Source organism: Lucilia cuprina, chromosome 6 (genome assembly GCF_022045245.1).
Source record: "Lucilia cuprina isolate Lc7/37 chromosome 6, ASM2204524v1, whole genome shotgun sequence".
NCBI lineage: Eukaryota > Metazoa > Arthropoda > Insecta > Diptera > Calliphoridae > Lucilia > Lucilia cuprina.
The window spans coordinates 57770457-57787696 of record NC_060954.1 but is presented as its reverse complement, the minus strand read 5'-3'; the positions used below and the strand labels follow the sequence as shown (position 1 = coordinate 57787696).

Below are 17240 nucleotides of genomic sequence, written 5' to 3'. Positions count from 1 at the left end.
CAACACGCTTAGATCTTTGTCATTGTTCACTATCATCTTGATGTTATTTTTTTCTTATAATGATATTCAATGTTTTGCATGAATAAATCATTCCAATTCATAGTTTTAATTTTAAATTGCATAAAACAAATATTGACAAAATATTTGTTAAGCTTGTTTAAATGTTTTTTTATTTTCTTTTATGATTATTTCATAGATTTTTTAATTATGAATTAAAGAAAGATAATAACAATATTTTATAAAAATATTTCAGGTGCAATACATTTAGCCGGACCCATAGCTAAAGTCTCAAAAGGTTTATGCCATTTAGCATTAGCTCATTGTGGCCTTACATCGAAGGGTGTTAATCAGATGTCACATTCATTGTCGCTCAATCAAAGCATTTCAAATTCTTTAACGTATTTAGATTTAAGTGGTAACAGTCTTAAAGATGATATAACAGTAAGTTTTCTTATTTTAATATATAATTAAAAAAAATATTAAATTTTTATGTTTTTTTTTTTTGCAGAATTTACATAATTTTTTAGCACAACCAAATGTTTTAGAATATTTAGATCTCTCTTCGACTGACATAACTTTAGAGAATGTAAGTTTTATTTATTTATTTTTTTTAATTTTTTTGCTAATAATTTATTTTATTGCAATATGTTTATTTTTAGTTATTTGGTGCCCTTTTACGTGGTTGTGCAACGCATTTAGCTCATCTTAATGTTTCACATAATTCGTTTAGCACAAAGAAAGGCAAAGAAATACCACCATCGTTCAAACAATTCTTTACTAGTACTTTAAGTTTAAAGCATTTAAATATTGCCGGTTGTAAACTGCCAATGGAAGCATTAAAGTAAGTAAATGATTTTAAAGAATATCTTTAAAAATAGAAAGATCGTCTAAAAAAAATATATGGTCTTGACTATAGAACAGTCTATATTCTTGAATATAGTCTTTAGTCTTGACTATAGTCTTAAGTCTTGACTATAAAACAGTCTATAGTCTTGACTATAGAACAGTCTATAGTCTTGACTATAGAACAGTCTATAGTCTTGACTATAGAACAGTCTATAGTCTTGACTATAGAACAGTCTATAGTCTTGACTATAGAACAGTCTATAGTCTTGACTATAGAACAGTCTATAGTCTTGACTATAGAACAGTCTATAGTCTTGACTATAGAATAGTCTATATTCTTGACTATAGAATAGTCTATAGTCTTGACTATAGAATAGTCTATAGTCTTGACTATAGAACAGTCTATAGTCTTGACTATAGAACAGTCTATAGTCTTGACTATAGAACAGTCTATAGTCTTGACTATAGAACAGTCTATAGTCTTGACTATAGAACAGTCTATAGTCTTGACTATAGAACAGTCTATAGTCTTGACTATAGAACAGTCTATAGTCTTGACTATAGAACAGTATATAGTCTTGACTATAGAACAGTCTATAGTCTTGACTATAGAACAGTCTATAGTCTTGACTATAGAACAGTCTATAGTCTTGACTATAGAACAGTATATAGTCTTGACTATAGAACAGTCTATAGTCTTGACTATAGAACAGTCTATAGTCTTGACTATAGAACAGTCTATGGTCTTGACTATAGAACAGTCTATAGTCTTGACTATAGAACAGTCTATAGTCTTGACTATAGAACAATCTGTAGTCATGACTTTAGAACAATCTGTAGTCATGACTATAGAACAGTCTATAGTCTTGACTATAGAACAGTCTATAGTCTTGACTATAGAACAGTCTATAGTCTTGACTATAGAACAGTCTATAGTCTTGACTATAGAACAGTCTATAGTCTTGACTATAAAACAGTCTATAGTCTTGACTATAGAACAGTCTATAGTCTTGACTATAGAACAGTATATAGTCTTGACTATAGAACAGTCTATAGTCTTGACTATAGAACAGTCTATAGTCTTGACTATAGAACAGTCTATAGTCTTGACTATAGAACAGTCTATAGTCTTGACTATAGAACAGTCTATAGTCTTGACTATAGAATAGTCTATAGTCTTGACTATAGAACAGTTTATAGTCTTGACTATAGAACAATCTGTAGTCATGACTTTAGAACAATCTGTAGTCATGACTATAGAACAGTCTATAGTCTTGACTATAGAACAGTCTATAGTCTTGACTATAGAACAGTCTATAGTCTTGACTATAGAACAGTCTATAGTCTTGACTATAGAACAGTCTATAGTCTTGACTATAGAACAGTCTATAGTCTTGACTATAGAACAGTCTATAGTCTTGACTATCGAACAGTCTATAGTCTTGACTATAGAACAGTCTATAGTCTTGACTATAGAACAGTCTATAGTCTTGACTATAGAACAGTCTATAGTCTTGACTATAGAACAGTCTATAGTCTTGACTTTAGAACAATCTGTAGTCATGACTATAGAACAATCTGTAGTCATGACTATAGAACAGTCTATAGTCTTGACTATAGAACAGTCTATAGTCTTGACTATAGAACAGTCTATAGTCTTGACTATAGAACAGTCTATAGTCTTGACTATAGAACAGTCTATAGTCTTGACTATAGAACAGTCTATAGTCTTGACTATAGAACAGTCAATAGTCTTGAATATCGAACAGTCTATAGTCTTGACTATAGAACAGTCTAAAGTCTTGACTATCGAACAATCTGTAATCTTGACTATAGAACAATCTGTAGTCTTGACTATAGAACAATCTGTAGTCTTGACTATAGAACAATCTATAGTCTTGAATATAGAACAATGTATAGTCTTGACTATTGAACAATCTATAGTCTTGACTATAGAACAGTCTATAGTCTTGACTATAAAACAGTCTATAATCTTGACTATAGAACAGTCTTAGTCAAGACTATAGAACAGTCTATAGTCAAGACTATAGAACAGTCTATAGTCAAGACTATAGAACAGTCTATAGTCAAGACTATAGAACAGTCTATAGTCAAGACTATAGAACAGTCTATAGTCAAGACTATAGAACAGTCTATAGTCAAGACTATAGAATAGTCTATAGTCAAGACTATAGAACAGTCTATAGTCAAGACTATAGAACAGTCTATAGTCAAGACTATAGAACAGTCTATAGTCAAGACTATAGAACAGTCTATAGTCTTGACTATAGAACAGTCTATAGTCTTGACTATAGAACAGTCTATAGTCTTGACTATAGAACAATCTATAGTCTTGACTATAGAACAGTCTATAGTCTTGACTATAGAACAGTCTATAGTCTTGACTATAGAACAGTCTATAGTCTTGACTATAGAACAGTCTATAGTCTTGACTATAGAACAGTCTATAGTCTTGACTATAGAACAGTCTATAGTCTTGACTATAGAACAGTCTATAGTCTTGACTATAGAACAGTCTATAGTCTTGACTATAGAACAGTCTATAGTCTTGACTATAGAACAATCTGTAGTCATGACTATAGAACAATCTGTAGTCATGACTATAGAACAGTCTATAGTCTTGACTATAGAACAGTCTATAGTCTTAACTATAGAACAGTCTATAGTCTTGACTATAGAACAGTCTATAGTCTTGACTATAGAACAGTCTATAGTCTTGACTATAGAACAGTCTATAGTCTTGACTATAGAACAGTCTATAGTCTTGACTATAGAACAGTCTATAGTCTTGACTATAGAACAGTCTATAGTCTTGACTATAGAACAGTCTATAGTCTTGACTATAGAACAGTCTATAGTCTTGACTATAGAACAGTCTATAGTCTTGACTATAGAACAGTCTATAGTCTTGACTATAGAACAGTCTATAGTCTTGACTATAGAACAGTCTATAGTCTTGACTATAGAACAGTCTATAGTCTTGACTATAGAACAGTCAATAGTCTTGACTATCGAACAATCTATAGTCTTGACTATAGAACAGTCTAAAGTCTTGACTATCGAACAATCTGTAATCTTGACTATAGAACAATCTGTAGTCTTGACTATAGAACAATCTGTAGTCTTGACTATAGAACAATCTATAGTCTTGAATATAGAACAATGTATAGTCTTGACTATTGAACAATCTATAGTCTTGACTATAGAACAGTCTATAGTCTTGACTATAAAACAGTCTATAATCTTGACTATAGAACAGTCTTAGTCAAGACTATAGAACAGTCTATAGTCAAGACTATAGAACAGTCTATAGTCAAGGCTATAGAACAGTCTATAGTCAAGACTATAGAACAGTCTATAGTCAAGACTATAGAACAGTCTATAGTCTTGACTATAGAACAGTCTATAGTCTTGACTATAGAACAGTCTATAGTCTTGACTATAGAACAGTCTATAGTCTTGACTATAGAACAGTCTATAGTCTTGACTATAGAACAGTCTATAGTCTTGACTATAGAACAGTCTATAGTCTTGACTATAAAACAGTCTATAGTCTTGACTATAAAACAGTCTATAGTCTTGGACTATATAATCTATATATTAGTCTATTGTCTGGTCGATAGACCAATCTATGGTCTGTTCTTAAGATCAGTCAGAAATCAGTTTATAATCTGGTCTACAGATAATTTTTTTATAGATCTGATTATGATCTGGTTTATAGATCTGTCTGCTTATTTCACATTTCCTTTACAGAAATTTACTACTCGGTTTGGCATGCAACGAGTCAACAGCTGGGCTGTACTTAGATTTAAGTAGCAATGTCTTAGGTGCCCAGGGTGCACATGTTTTAGAATCATGCATACATGGTGTTCGTGTTTTACAAAGTTTAGACATAAGTGACAATAGTAAGTTGAAGTAACAATACAATCCTTCACGTCTTCTAACTGTGCAAAATATTCTAAATTTTCACATTTTGTTTTCCCCTCCCACAGATTTAGACGTTGAATTAGCTCCCGTTTTACTTGCAATTTCTAAGAACCCTTCGATACGCACATTAAATATGTGCCGTAGTTTAACTGGCATGAAATTGAAACATGTACCCACAGTCATGGATGCTTTAGTCAATCTAATACAAAAGGATGATTTCCCTTTGGTTGAATTGGTGTTGTCGGAAAATAAACTCAAAAATGATATACACGATTTCATAAACGCTTTGGGTAGTAACCAAAGTTTACAGAAACTTGATATATCGGGCAATTATATGGGTGATGTTGGTGCTCGCCTCCTGGCCAAGGCTTTACAGATCAATAATAAATTAAGAACAATTTATATGGATAAGAATAATATCACTTTACAGGGTTATGCAGATATTGTTTATGCTTTGGAAAATAATTATACCATGCGCAATATACCCTTTCCGGTATTCGATATAGCTCCACATTTGAAAAATCATCCCGAGAAGACCGACACTATAATGCGTAAAATGCAAGAACTTTTGCAACGCAATGGCAACGGTTTAAAACGTACTACTGGTCAGGGTTTTCGTTTACAACATGGTTTTCTTCTCTCTTCCACCCATCAATTGGTGGACAAACTTGTGGCCGAAACACAAGATACTATTTCAATTGCTAAGAGTAGCAATGATTCGACATCCTCGTCAGCGGTTCAACGTCTTATAGAAGATGCTGAAAATTGCAAACAATTAATGCCAAAACTACAAGAATCCGTACGTTGTGAAACACATCCAGTGGAGGTGAAATTAACACGCATTGCCAGTGATTTAAGTTATACCATACAAAGTTATTTGGAGGAAACTTTAGAGACTATGATACGCACTGGAGTGGAACAATGTCCCAAGACATTGGGTAATCAAGTTGTCATACAGGATTTGCGTAAAGTTTTGGGTGAACGTTTAATTATACCCGAAGATTTTCTACAAAATTGTCTGCTCAATAACGCTGGTAGTGAGATTATGAATAAAGTGAGGTAAGTGTTTAAACTTTAATTCATAAATTTTATTCAAAATCGTGAATGAATAAGATTTCGGTGTCTTTAAAACATTTTTGTTTATGTTTTAAAACCATTTGGAAAATCCAAACAATTTTCTTTTAAACTATATAAGATAACAATAATATTTTTTAATGGCTTAACAAAGATATTATTTAAGTATTTTTTTAACGAATTTATCTATTTATATAAAATAAACATAAGAATGAATGAAACTTTATCTTGTTAAACTATTCTGAATGACCATGATACATTTTTGTTCTATCTCAATAAACAAACTTGTTCATTCACATAACATATAACTGATATTTACTATTGCTAACATAAGAAAACGAATCACTTATTGAGTTATAGTTTTATACGTTCTATTACTCTCTTTAAAATACTCTTTACTTAATATCATACTCTTTATTTGTACTAAGTATTTATTTAGTTATTTCTTAATAAACTAAACAATATAAACAATTAAACGTTTGTATTGTTTTTTAATCACACTTCATATGATATGATTCATTGGTTATTGGTTTGAGAGAAAGTACTTACTACAAACATACATATACAATTTTTAATATATTCATATGGAAATTTAGTCAGACTTTATGCACTTTTGTTGGGGTTTCAGCTGTTTAAATTGTCCACTTTGAATTCAATGTAAAATAAACTCATTGTATTTATATAGAAATCTTTGATATGTTTTGTGTTTGTTTGTTTTTCTCTCTCTCTCTCTCTCGAGTTTTTTCTCTTTTAATTGATAAGATTATTATTAATTCATATACGAGAAATTTTGTTGCACATAATAATATCCGAAACAGTGCTGAAAAGTAATTAAATCTTTTTAAATTTTTTTACAACAAACTTAACTCGGCTTGGACTATAGAGCAGACTATAATCAGAATTTTACTGCACTCTAGTATTGACAATAGAACAGTCTATACTCTTGACTATAGAACTGTCCATAGTCTTAACTATAAAACTGTCTTTAGTCTTGACTATTGAACTGTCTATAGTCTTGACTATTGATCTGTCTATACTATTGACTATAGAACTGTCTATAGTCTTTACTATAGAACAGTCTATAGTCTTCAATATAGAACTCTCTATAGTCTTGACTATAGAACTCTCTATAGTCTTGACTATAGAACTCTCTATAGTCTTGACTATAGAACTCTCTTGACTATAGAGCAGTCTATAGTCTTGACTATCGAGAAGTCTACAGTCTTGACTACAGTCTATAGTCTTGACTGTAGAACAGTTTATAGTCTTGACTATATAAGAGTCTATAATCTTGACTATATTCTTGTCTATATTCTTGACTATAGAGCACGCTATATTCTATAGAGCATTCTATATTCTTGACTATAGAGCAGTCTATATTATTGACTATAGAGCAGTTTACAGTCTTGACTATAGAGCAAACTATATTCTTGACTATAGAGCATTCTATAGTCTTGACTATAGACAGTCTATAGTCTATAGCAGTCTATAGAGGAGTCTATAGCCTTGACTATAAAGGAGAATATAGTCTTGACTATAGAGCAGTCTATAGTCTTAACTATAGAGCAGTCTATAGTCTTGACTATAGAGCAGTTTATAGTCTTGACAAAGAACAGTCTATTGTCTTGACTATAGAACAGTCTATTGTTTTAACTATAGAACAGTCTATAGTCTTCACATAGTATATTGTCTTGACTATAGAGCAGTCTATTTTCTTGACTATAGATGAGTCTATAGTCGTGACTATAGATGAGTCTCTAGTCGTGACTATAGATGAGTCTATAGTCGTGACTATAGAGCAGTCTATTGTCTTGACTATAGAGGAGTCTATAGTCTTGACTATAGAACAATTTATAGTCTTGACTATAGAGCAGTCTATAGTCTTGACTATAGAGCAATCTATAGTCTTGACTGTAGAGCAATCTATAGTCTTGACTATAGAGCAATCTATAGATTTGACTATAGAGCAATCTATAGTCTTGACTATAGAGCAATCTATAGTCTTGACTATAGAGTAGTTTATAGCCTTTACTATAGAGCAGTCTATAGTCTTGACTTTAGAGCAGTCTATAGTCTTGACTATAGAGTAGTCTATAGTCTTCACATAGTATATAGTCTGGACTATAAAGTAGTCTATATTCTGGCCTATGGAGTAATCTATATTTTAGACTATGGAGTAATCTATATTCTAGACTATAAAGTAATCTATAGTCTGGACAATAGAGTAATCTATAGTCTGGACTATAGAGTAGCCTATAGTATGGACTATAGAGTAGTCTATAGTCTGTACTATAAAGTAGTCTATAGTCTGGACTATAGAGAAATCCATTGTCTATACTATAGCGTAATCTATATTTTGGACTATAGGCTAGTCTATATTCTGGACTATAGATTAGTCTATATTCTGGACTACAGATTGGAAAACTATAAGGATGGATATTGTTGCTTTTGCTCCAATATCTACTATTTCATCATTTGAACATGAATTCATTCTTTTACATAACTTCTTAAGAGCTAATCAGCAAAACAAAAAATGATTTTCAAACAAAATTTCAACTCTCAGTATTAAAAAAAAACAAACAAATAAAAAAGTCACAAAAATTTTTTGTGTTTTTAAGCTAAAGTATGGTTGTGCATACGAGAATTAAACAACGCATATTTTTGCACAATCAGTCAGTCTTTCAATACAAAACAAACTCAAATGGCATCGTTAATTAAACGCTAGTTAAAGAAAAATAATTAACATTGAACATAACGAAAAATAATAATAATAATTTATTAAAAGAAAATTAATAAATATTAATAATTTTGATTACCAAAATGGGACGTATTAGTAAAACATTTTGTTGTTGTTTCGGTTCTTCTACCTATGAAATAGCACCCGAATCTGATGATTTCAATACTGTGATATTAAAGAATAATCCTAAAACCGATAATGATTTAACGGAAAAATTATTACAAAATCCACAAGTTCAAATAGAAATTAAACCAAAAACTATACAACAAGAATTAGAAGAAAATCTTCAAAGTGCAGAATTATTAAATCTACAACTTAAAGATGAATTCAAAAAGTTTAAAATAAATAATGAACAACAGCAATATGAAAATATTGAAAATATTTTCAAATTACAAGAAAAGAATAGTGTAGACGATGTTGTTAATGGTGATGATGATGATGAAGATTTAAAAATCAAGTTTAATCTTAAAAAGTAAATTCTTATTAATTAATTAATAACATTAATGTATTAAGTTAATTGTTGTGATTTTGTTCTAATTAAATGATTCATTTAATGTTTTTTTTCTTCTGTTTTTATCTTAAAATTCTAGTGAAATTGAACAATCATTGGCAGCTGCCATTTCCGATCGTGCTACAGATGAAGTTTTAGAGGCTTTAACCCGTTATCGTCGTGGTTTGGGTATTGCCGATTCACCCTCTGTTATGTTGGATGAACCACAAACACCAGATATTGTACGCAGTCAATCGAGTCATGTAAGTTTAGTTTTTTTTTTAACTTTGTTAACTAAATGTTTTCTTAGCCCCCTTTTTTACTTTATATAAACTAATAATTATGTATTTACATTTTCAACATCTTCTACGTTTTGTAAATAATTCTTGTTGTTTTTTATTTGCTTAATATGTGTTTTTTCTTTGCTTCTCTGCTCTTTTTTACGTAAGCTAAATATTTTTCCTGTTATTAGTTTTTTATTTTTTTTATTTTCTGTTCTGTTCTTATCATTGAACATGATAAATTTTTTTTTATCAATATCAAAACAAAAGTTTTTTTTGTTTTATTTTCTAATCATTTTTATTTATAGTCGAATTTTTAATGAAGATGTTTGTATACACAATACTTTTTTAACTGCTGTTTCAAATATAACTGGAATTTCATGTTTTTTTTTTCAAATAGTTTTGGTTTTTATGCTAAATATTTGATTGTTTTTTGCAAAAAGTGTGTTAGTTTTGCGATGCCATTCAATTTGACACTTTTTTTATACCTTTTACATCTTTTTTGTTGTGAACTTCTATTAAATAATTCTTAAATATTTTATTGAAAACTTCTTTCGACACAGTACTTTACAGTATTGTTCTAAATGTTGCCTACAAACTTTTTACGTTAGGACCTAAATACCCTTAAGTTTTTAAATTCAAAAGGTTGACAATACTAATGTTTGGCGCCATCTATCGGACAAATTTAACTCTTTGCAGTAATACTCCTCACGAACCCTTTGTGTTCCCACGACAATTGGTTCTTCCATCCGAAACGATTCGAATTATACTCGGCCAATGATTTTCAACCCAGCGACATCGGTGTCAAGCTGTACAACAACTACAACTAATAGAATTTTTACTGTAAACCGGATTTTTAGTGAAATATACCTTATATAGCAAAAAAATTTAATTTTTTGTGAAATATTGATTTTTTTAGTGAAAATCGAATTTTTAGATTTCAGATTTTTAGTTATATATCGGATTTTTAATGAAATATCAAATTTTTTTAATGAAATATCGGATTTTTAGTGAAATATCAAATTTTTAGTGAAATATCGGATTTTTAGTGAAATAACAAATTTTTAGTGAAAAATCAGATTTATAGTGAAATATCGTATTTTTAGTGAAATATCAGATTTTTAGTGAAATATCAGATTTTTAAGAAATAAAATTCAGACTTTTAGTGAAATGTAAAATATATAGCAAAAATTTGAATTTTTTGTGAAATATTGAATTTTTTAGTGAAATAATAAATTTTTTAAAAATCGAAATTTTTGTAAAAAATCGAATTTTTAGATTTTGGATTTTTAATCAAATATCAAATTTTTAGTGAAATATCAAATTTTTAGTGAAATATCGGATTTTTAGTGAAATATCGGATTTTTAGTGAAATATCAGATTTTTAATGAAATATCGGCCTTTTAGTGCAGTATCAAATTTTTAGTGAAATATAAAATATACAGCTAAAATTCAAATTTTTAGTGAAATAATGAATTTTTGATAAAAATCGAAATTTTTGTAAAAAAATCGAATTTTTAGATTTCAGATTTGAGTGAAATATCGGATTTTTAATGAAATATCGAAATTTTAATGAAATATTGGATTTTTAATGAAATATCGGATTTTTAGTGAAATATCGGATTTTCTATATAAAATATTTAGCAAAAATCGAATTTTTAGTGAAATATTGATTATTTTTGTGAAATAAAAATAAAAATTTTTGTAAAAATCTAATTTTTAATAAATAACGTGTTTTAAGTGAATTATTGGATTTTAAGTAAGAAATTGAATTTTTGTAAATATAAATATTTTTTATTAAAAATCGAATTTTTGGTGAAAATATGATACCACAATCTTTTGAGTCAGGTAACTCAATTTGGCTCGACTAGTCTGTGAACCTAGTAATCACCCCTATTCTGCATTTCGATTACGTTTACGCATTCAGTTACGCAACGATCGAAAAATGTTATTCTAACAAAAAATTGAATCGTAAGAAAAAGAAGAAGCAATTCCATTTCGTTTCAATGCTTTACGAATTGTGTATTCTGCGTAACAATCGTATCTACGTTTTTGTAAGTTGTTGTTTATGTGGCGGGGAGTTGGGTTCACATTGGCTGGTTGAATATGAAAAAACGTTGCTTCAATATTCCGCCCATAAGTGACGGATTTGGCTCGACTAGTCTGCGAACCTAGTAATATCTCTCGAGGTCAGTTTGGTTCAAACAGGCTGATTAAATGCAAAAAAAACGTTGCTCGTATGTTCCCCCCTTAAATGACGGATTCCCCCTGTTCTAGGGCTGTATCGCCTCTGCCAATTCTGGTAATCAATAAACGTCGAAGTAGGCTGCAACTCTAAGTAATTAAGTTACTTGGAATTAAACCTCCAGTTAAACTCACTATGAAACAAACTGTTTCCTTGCTATGGGTCAAGGCTTATTTAGCTGGCATTAATAAGGCTCCTCCTCCCGAAATGAAAACTAAAGGAGTATGCTGCTGTAGAGAACCAGCAAACCGATACCAAACATGTCAAACAATCACATAATTCAATCTGTCCATCCTTCAATAGATTTAAGGCCAATCTTTAGGTAAAGGATATGGGATTAAATTAAAACAATTAGGAAAGTGTAGTCGGGCATGTCCGACCATATAACACCCTACACCATGAGTATATTTTTAAAATGTTTATATTTCATAAAGAAACTTTAATGTTGAATTTCACCTTAATTCCAAAGTATTAATGCAATTTATTGATAAAAAATAAATTTTCTAAATGAGGCTTTATATAGAATATAGGTCATACATGGGCCGATCCTCATTAAATTTGGGAAATGGGTATAATTTTAAATAACAGTTTGTTTTGTTGACTTTCAATGCGATACAAATGGTTAGACGTTTAAGACATTTTTTTGAAGCAGGGTTTGTATGGGGGCCAGGGTCAAATAAGGTCCGATCACTACAAAATCTGCAGCGTCATTTATACTTATATAAAACTTATTTGTGCCAATTTTTATAGAGAGATATTTGACTTAATTATAGCATAAAATGCCCTTCGTCCCTGTGCCAAAAAACATGCTTGGTCCAAATTTCATCAAATTATCTTGAAAATTGCATCCTGTACTTTAAACCAATACGAGAATGAAACGCAAAACTCTCGAACGCAGCGAAAGAAGGATGGCCTGATTACCCTTAAACGATAATGGAAATGACGCGAGTAGGTCTTTATCCACCCAGAGCTGAATTATGAATGCAGGAACAATTTATTTTTAGATTAACTAATCTGATTGTTAATTGGCATTTGATTGCCAACTTAAAAACCCACTCATGGACATTAATTGTTTAATCCCAGGAATTACAGTCTATATTAGACTGTGATTGGATAGAAAGCCACCGTTTACTCCCACTTATTATAAAACTGTTAAAAATAACAAATTTGTAGTCAATAGAAACAAAGGTCTATATAGGAAACTGTAAGCTATTTCAAGTCCCTATTGAATGGTACACTTCCTTTACGTCCATGTTTTCAAACTTGAGACTATAACAGACTATTATTCGTTGCCACGCCCCTTTTTATAAATAAATAAATAAATCATCAAATCGATCAATACAGGAAATGAAGTAGATATAACATATATTGAATGAAACCACACCCCTTTTTACGCCTACTTTTTTAAAAGATTCGAAATGACATCAATATTAGTCAATCTTTGAAAAAGATGTAGACTATACCTATTAGATCTTAGTTAAGTAATACGCTTTAATGGTAAACGCAATATTTTCAATATTTCCGATAAACATTTTTAAAAGTTAGAAGAATTTTATTGTTAAGCAAATTGTTGTCCAATAACTATAATTATACGTATGTATACTGAGGTAACAACAAAAATAAATTTCAGTTCAATAAATGATTTATTTTTAGCAAAGATAACACTAATAATCTAACACAATAAATACATATGCAAATTTATATAATAAAAAAAAACATTTTTCTTTATTTCCTCTTTTTAGGACACTGATGGCATGATCATAAGACCGGGACGAGGTTCCATACTACCCAAACTCGGATTAGAATCACCCACCGTAAGTGTTGATTCAAAACCACCCAGGTGGTTACAATAATTTACAAACATACATTACAAAAGAAATTAAAATACATAAATAAACATACGTACTAAATAGTTTATACATTAAATAAAAACAAAATACATTAAAAACAAAATATCATTACATTCTTAGAAAGCTATTGCCATTTAGTCATGGAAAACCAGAATACCATTTCCATCATTTACATACACTTAGAAAAAATTACTCAATTGGACATGTGTAAATTTTCTTCTACAAAATATGAAAAAAAATAAAACCAAAAGGAAGTCAATATTGAATGCACTTAGTGAATTTAAATGTTGTTTAAAAAAAATTTACATTTATATTATTACGTTTTATTATTATTTCTTTTTTATATAATTATTATAAAAAAAACATTACATACATATTCATTTATTTATAATATGTGTCTTTCCCCCTTCTCTTTTCACAACGAAAAAAAATAATCAAAATCAAACAAAATTAAAACCAAAATCATTATTCATCCGCTACATAAAATTTCAAAAAAAAATTAAAACAAAATTCAAATTTTACACTATATCAAATATGTTTTCAAAAATTAATAAAAAATACCACAGAAATTGGAATATCTCAACCTTGTAAGTAGTTTGTCTTGGTAAACAAAAAACAAAGCATCATTATTCATCTATATATCATTAATGTATCGAACTGTAGTTAAAAATACGAAATCTTTTAGTTTAAAATAATTTAAATTAATAATGGAATGTAATTTTATTAAATAAGTGGGAAATGAACTAGAACAGAACTAGAACTGAACTAGAACTGAACTAGAACTGAACTAGAACTGAATTAGAACTAAACTAAAACAGAACTAGAACTGAAGTAGAACTGAAGTAGAATTGAACTAGAACTGAACTAGAACTGAACTTGACCTGAACTAGTATTGAACTAGGACTGAACTAGAACTGAACTATAACTAAACTAAAACAGAACTAGAACTGAACTAGAACTGAACTAGAACTGAACTAGAACTGAACAAGAACTGAACTAGAACTGAACTAGAACTGAACTAGAAATAAACTAGAACTGAACTAGAACTGAAATGGAACTGAAATAGAACTGAACTAGAACTGAAATAGAACTAAACTAAAACAGATCTGAACTGAACTAGAACTGAACTAGAACTGAACTAGAACTGAACTAGAACTGAACTAGAACTGAACTAGAACTGAACTAGAACTGAACTAGAACTGAACTAGAACTGAACTAGAACTGAACTAGAACTGAACTAGAACTGAACTAGAACTGAACTAGAACTAAACTAGAACTGAACAAGAACTGAACTAGAACTGAACTAGAACTGAAATAGAACTGAAATAGAACTGAACTAGAACTGAACTAGAACTGAACTAGAACTGAACTAGAACTGAACTAGAACTGAACTAGAACTGAACTAGAACTGAACTAGAACTGAACTAAAACTGTACTAGAACTGAACTAGAACTGAACTAGAACTAGAACTGAACTAGAACTGAACTAGAACTGAACTAGAACTGAACTAGAACTGAACTAGAACTGAACTAGAACTGAACTAGAACTGAACTGGAACTGAACTAGAACTGAACTAGAACTGAACTAGAACTGAACTAGAACTGAACTAGAACTGAACTAGAACTGAACTAGAACTGAACTAGAACTGAACTAGAACTAAACTAGTACTGGACTAAAGTTAGAATTTTAACTACACCCAATCTATGTAAAATGTCCATTATTAATTTAAAATAAATCCTATACCTTGTATAATAAGCTTGATAATAATTTTTATAATAAAATTATATATTATTATTTTTTTTAATTTACAACAACTGTAGGTTTTGGTTGAATTATTTTAAAGCATCCACTAGAATTCCTTTTTGTTATAAAAATAGTTATGTTATTAGTTTTAATTTTTACACACTTATTAAGCATTTATTAAATTTATTTTTATCTATCAAATTGCATATTTATATATAATCTTGCATCAATCCCCTCATTTTTTTTCAAAGCATGCATTTTTCATTAAATTTGAAATAATTTCATCTTCTTTCATTGAAATATTTTCTGAATTTGTATAGAATTAATTATTAATACTTTTTAAAATGTGTGTATAAATTTAGGCAACACCGCATATGCCCACTAAAAGACGTTCGATAGCGCAACGTAAGGTGCGTCCTCAGTCGGTGGTGGAAAATCTTAGTTTGGGTCATATACCAGATTTGCTCGAGTCACCGTCGTCGCATCGTTCCACATCGCAGATGTCGAGACGTGATTCCTCGGTGAATGGTGATAATGGTACGGGAGATAGTAGAGGTGCTTTAGACGATGGGGGTGGTGATGAGTGTTGTGATTCTATAACAGAGCTGCCAAGTGCTTCTTTCCAATTACAGCATCTAGTCAAGGGACGTCCTAAACGGGCCAAAACACGTGCACCTACACGACCTTTGGTCGGCATGGAAAGTGGCGGAACTAAAGAAATCGGTGAGGGTCTAGATCAATTCTTTCGACCTGGTTCGGTAACTCCAACAACCCTTACACCCTTAGTATCACCCACATCAGAGGAATGCAGCTCGCTGTCATTTGTCGATAGCCCGACGATGAGTCGCAATGGTAACGATCACATGACCTCCGAAGAAACCACACCTATACTAGAGGAACGTAAACCCATTAAACTGGAGCGTAATTCTCCGCTATTAAGAGGTGCTGCCTGGGCCACACGTTCCCGTTCAACAGATAATCTAGAAAAGTATTCTCCCCAAGTGGGTCGTAAATCGCCTCTGGTTAAAATGCGCACCGAAAGTGGTGGAGCAGGTGGCGATGGCATGGAGTCTTTGCCACATCCTAGTGAACGTTTTTTAAAAGCATCTTCGGGACGAGAAGATAAAACCCGTTCCCCCAGCACCGATTCCATAAAAAGTCATACTGAGTCTTCAAGTGTTATTGTTAAAACGGGCAATGGCATTTTGCGCACTCCCATTGTTTTGCAGAAACCACGACCATGGTCTGTGGTGGGCAATGAGCCAAAGCAGTCTCAAAGCACAAATTCTGGAAATCTAACAACAGATTCTACAAAAACTACACCAGAAAAACTGGACGAAGGTAGTTGTCCTTATAAAACTAAAAACAAAAATCTATTAATATTTATTCTAAGTTAATTATTATTGTAACTAAATCATACTAATTTCTAGAAGTTGAAGTTGTGCCATTCGGTCAAAGTGGTGGTTCAATTGTGGGCATAAGTCCGGGCATAGCTATTGCTCAAGGTGGTTCTGGTGGTGGTAGTATTGTAGGCATAACACCCGGTAGGTTTTTACTAACAATTGTACATTATATTTTAAGTTCTATAAATGCATCACATATTCGTTTGTACATCATTTATTTATGTGTGCTTTTAATTTTTGTCATTTTAGGTGCCGCCTTGGAAAAGAAATCTGTTAGAGAACTTGCAGCAGGTCTAAACCGTTTAGGTATGTTAACATTTTTTTTATTTTGTAATTATGTGTATGTAAGATAATAGATATAGATATGTCTTAGTTAGTTTAGTTATATGTTTTTAAATAATTAAGAGACATTTTGCTTAGATATTTCAACGTTTCATTTGATGTATTTTTAATTTGTAGTTAAGTTTTGAGTATAAGTTTAGAAATTTGTAGTAGAAAATAGATTTTGAATATGGACCAGAACTGAACTAGAACTGAAGTAGAACTGAACTAGAACTGAACTAGAACTGAACTAGAACTGAACTAGAACTGAACTAGAACTGAACTAGAACTGAACTAGAACT

At 30.7% G+C, this 17240-nt stretch overlaps 1 protein-coding gene across 14 annotated transcripts in view; it reads left to right on the top strand.

Annotated features, from left to right (window-relative positions):
• Positions 1-17240, top strand: part of LOC111684896 (F-actin-uncapping protein LRRC16A) — a 60075-nt gene that overhangs the window by 40192 nt on the left and 2643 nt on the right. For 9 of the 14 annotated variants that reach the window (XM_046953605.1, XM_046953606.1, XM_046953601.1 and 6 more), the window contains 11 exons: positions 254-441; positions 509-586; positions 660-841; positions 4621-4772; positions 4860-5853; positions 9196-9358; positions 13364-13435; positions 14038-14058; positions 15577-16555; positions 16645-16758; positions 16867-16923. In XM_046953605.1, the coding sequence (XP_046809561.1) occupies positions 254-441; positions 509-586; positions 660-841; positions 4621-4772; positions 4860-5853; positions 9196-9358; positions 13364-13435; positions 14038-14058; positions 15577-16555; positions 16645-16758; positions 16867-16923 (3000 nt within the window). The remainder of the gene's footprint in view (positions 1-253; positions 442-508; positions 587-659; positions 842-4620; positions 4773-4859; positions 5854-9195; positions 9359-13363; positions 13436-14037; positions 14059-15576; positions 16556-16644; positions 16759-16866; positions 16924-17240) is intronic. The other 5 variants (XM_046953612.1, XM_046953599.1, XM_046953609.1 and 2 more) reach the window with 3 other exon arrangements.